Below are 4,481 nucleotides of genomic sequence, written 5' to 3' on the forward strand. Positions count from 1 at the left end.
AACACACTATCTATTAAAATAAGCCTTGATATAATCAAAACATCGGGGCACAAAAATACAGTATATAAAATAATATTATTTCAAATTATATTTGGCAAACAACAAAAACAGACAGGAAACATGTTTGCTTCATTGTTTATACAACTAAGTGATAAATTTGCATAATACAAACTGTTTGAGAGTTACTCCCCGTTGCCTATCTGGTATACAGTTGTACGTCAGTTCGCGATTGATAGCCGGAGTGAAAAGACGCACTTGTCTGCTGTCATAATTACGGTATAACTACAAGCAGAAGGAGATATTGTGTATTGATTTGCCATTCCGGAGACTATTTAATAGTGTCGTCTGCTGATATATTTGGATTGTTTGTTATGAAAGCTAAATCATTCGAAAAATATTAAAATATATTATATCATAATTCAAGTGCTAACAAAAATGACTTGTGTTTTATCAATGCCAGCGTTGTACACGAATCATTTTAGTGAGGGTGGTGCAGATGTTCAAAATAATGGATGTGAAAGTTTTGACTTTAACTGGATAAATGTTCCTCGTCCACATTCCGGATTATCAGATAATCAGATATGTCCAACTTCATGTCATATAGAAGCAAGCACGAGTTCATTGATTTCGTGCCAAATGGAAATTTCAAGTGTACCTTGTGGAAGCGTCAAACATGGACAATTTGATGTTCATACCGAAGATAGTAATAAAACGGACCTTAAATCAATTGACATGGAAAAGGATGTTGCTGCAAACGGTTAGTTGTTTTCATTTTGTTTATCCTCTGTTAAGTTGGCAAAGAAATTAATCAATTTAAGTTGATAATATGCATTTAATATAATCTAACACATTTTAAATACGCTATATTTATATTATCCTAACGCTTCCTTTGTTTGCCATGATGTTACGACCTTGTTATATTTACTTAATTAAATACGATAAGGTTAAACGGTACAAAAATCAATGGTATTCTTAAGAGAGATCTATTTCACCGTAGCTTTATCGGACTTTTAAACATATCTTTATCTAGCGTACAGCTTTACAAAGTGAGATATTTGGTGTATTAAATAAATAATATCTTCAGTATAGCTTATAGAGCCATATAACAAGAGCTGGTTTACAAAAATATCCATGTAATGGTTTTTCGTGATAATGATTAACTCACTTTTGTCACATAATGATGGAGTATTGTCATGTCAGTCGTTTTCTTAAACTGTCTTTGCGGTTTAAACTTTTGTAATGATCTTTTTCGCATTACACACATCTTTATACATTTTACTTTACGCGTTCACAGTAGTAAAACTATGTACCAGAATGACCTTTGCCCGCTTTAATTCTGTATTTGGTTAAATATGAAATGTTATGGAGATATGCAAAGTGATTTAGAAGTACTACATTGGTTAAGGATTACAATTATCTCATTGCAGATTGTTTTACTAGTACCGCGGTATCTGATTCTGATTCATAATCCGATGCCGAGGAATCGTACGGAAGGAAAGCGATTTTAATGATAATTATAGTGATCAAGATTTTGATGCTGCTGTTGATTAAGACGCACTGATCGACAATGAAAATGAAGTGATGTTTTCAGATGTTAGTAATATGCATAACAAATTATGATTAACAGTTTGTTTTGTTTCCACAGGAAAACCGTGTGTTACAGACTTGTTTGAAGTATGCAACAAAACAGACGTGGAACTGGGTGACGATCACATGCATAAAACAAAGCACGGAGTCAAAAGAAAAGCAGAAGTTACGGAGTCCGAAGAAGTCTACATTCCATCTAAACGAGTCTCACCATTCTTAAACACACCAAAGGAAAGAAAAGATGAAAGGAAAAAAATTCTGAAAATGTCTATTAAAAAATTAAAACAGTTAGATGACCCTGAAGCCTTTCTTAGAAGAACAGTTCTTGTTAATAATATCACGAAACGCCTTCAAAAGGAATTACGACAAGAAAAACTTAGAAATAAGAAATATGCAACAAAGAAAAGAAAGTCTTTCAGCGGATATGATGTACCCACCAACAATTGTATGTCAGACGCTTACTTGTTTGATGATCCTTTTCTGAGTGGAATCCATGAGAAAATTACAGACGATATGACAGACACACTCATTAAAAACGTGTTTCATGATAAAACAAATGATCAGACTGAGGAATCTGATGAAATGTCAGACACGATATCCGGTAAAATGGAAGACACTGTGATGGGCGAACAGTCGTGCGTTGACTCAAGAACTTTTACTCCGTTAAATGTCGCAGACGACAATTCAAACAATTCAGCCGAAACATCTAGTGACGAGAGTACCCCTGAAATACAATCCAGTAAAGAGTGTAGTCGTTTGACATGTTTAGGCAATATTAAAGATACGCAGCAAATGTCTATAGACATTTCTGCTGCATTGAATGTGGCTAGAGGGGAACAGAATTTCATAAATACCTGCCATGATAATAGTGAAACAGAGGTTAAAGGTGAAAGGGACACTAACGTTTTAGAAAGCATAGGATTACCTTCAAGTGAAGTACAAAGCGTGCTTAATTATCAAAACACGGGATGTGATAAGTTACATCTAGCCAAACTAGTAAAGCTTGAGAAATCAACTGATATTCAAATAAATTGTACAGACACTTTTCAAAATGATCAATGCACAGAGAAATGTAATTTGTCCCTGGCTTCACAAGGTGCAATAAATGAATGTTACTGTAGCTTACACATGTCGGAACTTGATCAAAAATTGGACCAGAAGACATTATTGCATTCCTTCAACACATTTTCGTCTTACACTGAATTGTGATATTTGAATACATCCGACGGATCAGTTGAGGCGAGAGAGAGAGAGGAGAGAGAGTACACATTTTTACTGCGCCTAGCTGAACATGCACTTTTTAAACCTAACTCGCAGTACTAAAAATCAATTGTGCAGAGTTTCATATACGAATATGGGTGTAATATACCTTTATGCCCATTATACTAGTAACGTTAGCTAGTAAATACCACTATATTCTTTTTTTTGCCGATTAGCATTTATAGTTCATGACGAGTCTTAACAAAATGGTTTGCATTTTTACCCCAGGAGCTGACTCATATTATTTCACTTTTGTCCCAAGATATTACAGAATGAAAGAACTGCACTGGTATTACCAGCCCTGAATTGAGGTTTATTAGTTAAAGATTTCATATTTGGAACCATGAACAATTGTCACAATGTATCTGTGTAAACATAAAATAAACATACGTGTGTGTATAAATAGTTCTGTAATACATCACAATAATAAATGTATAAGTAAACAAATATGAATATGTAATGTTTCAAAATAACTAAGTTTGTTTTAAGTGGATATGTAATCATTGGTAATTACAGCTATAGTGCAGTTTATATATTTAGGCCAGTGAAATACCGCAGATGTGAAATCAATATGTCATGGTGAAATATTTCAGTGATTGATTTTGAAAGAACATCTTTAAGCGTCGGCATTGAGTTGAAATAATGTATATCTAAAAATAAGTTTAGTAGCTGTCAGCAGATTTAATACTACACATGTGTTTTCTTATTATATTATTTATATTATTTAACATTATTTATTTAGATCTTTCTTCTTGTGATATACATTCACCGTTGTTTGTATTTCCACTATATGACCATTATCGCATTTTATGAAAAAATATAATGATAGGTAAGAGTCATTTGAGCCGCGCCATGAGAAAACCAACATAGTGGGTGTGCGACCAGCATGGATCCAGACCAGCCTGCGCATCCGCGCAGTCTGGTCAGGCTCCATGCTGTTCGCTTTTAAAGCCTATTGGAATTGGAGAAACTGCTAGCGAACAGCATGGAGCCTGACCAGACTGCGCGGATGCGCAGGCTGGTCTGGATCCATGCTGGTCGCAAAGCCACTATGTTGGTTTTCTCATGGCACGGCTCATTTATGAAAACCTTTGTTTCATCTCAAAAGATATTTATTGGTATTTTGCTTTGTAACTGATATACAAGGTGCAATTTGCAAAGCAATCAACTCTGTTTTTAATTTGGGATGCATTTAACAAAATGTGATGGTATATAATATCTAAATGTTTAAATTATGTAATAAAATGTGATAGCTTTACGAAGCTCAAAAATAAAATGATGGAAGAATCATTAGTGTTACGTTTTATGTTCTTTACTTGTCTACAGCTGTCAAGTTAATTACTTCTCATTAATAAGATTACCCTTATCGTAACAGAAAGTCATGGTATAGAAGTAAAGCTTTACAAACCCATCCGAAGATGTTTAAGATTTACTTAAGATTACACTTTGAAGTGTAAATGTTTACGACAAAAATCGTGCATACAATCCAAGAGGTAGCACACCTCACATGACAGATGATTTCCGTCGTTTATTATTTACTCTCAGCTCATTGTGAGGTGATAGTCCTTAATTACGTTTTGTAAATATGCATGGTTTCTGATGCATCTACATGTAAGAAGAATTACGGGCATATC

The 4,481-nt window shown here is 34.2% G+C and overlaps 1 protein-coding gene across 1 annotated transcript; it reads left to right on the forward strand.

Annotated features, from left to right (window-relative positions):
• Positions 1-217: 217 nt before the first annotated feature.
• On the forward strand, positions 218-4,137 carry LOC123538318 (uncharacterized). Its single transcript, XM_045322324.2, has 2 exons — positions 218-757; positions 1,646-4,137. Exons 1-2 carry the CDS (start codon positions 436-438, stop codon positions 2,794-2,796), a joined length of 1,473 nt encoding a protein of 490 aa, XP_045178259.2. The 5' UTR covers positions 218-435; the 3' UTR covers positions 2,797-4,137.
• Positions 4,138-4,481: the final 344 nt, after the last annotated feature.

The sequence above is a fragment of the Mercenaria mercenaria genome, chromosome 1 (genome assembly GCF_021730395.1).
Source record: "Mercenaria mercenaria strain notata chromosome 1, MADL_Memer_1, whole genome shotgun sequence".
Taxonomy (NCBI): domain Eukaryota; kingdom Metazoa; phylum Mollusca; class Bivalvia; order Venerida; family Veneridae; genus Mercenaria; species Mercenaria mercenaria.

Excerpts from the sequence above, each read along its gene's own strand:
- LOC123538318 (XM_045322324.2), top strand. The coding sequence starts at position 436 with ATGACTTGTGTTTTATCAATGCCAGCGTTGTACACGAATCATTTTAGT. Across the intron at positions 758-1,645 it reads AAAGGATGTTGCTGCAAACG|GAAAACCGTGTGTTACAGAC; the intron begins GTTAGTTGTTTT and ends TTGTTTCCACAG.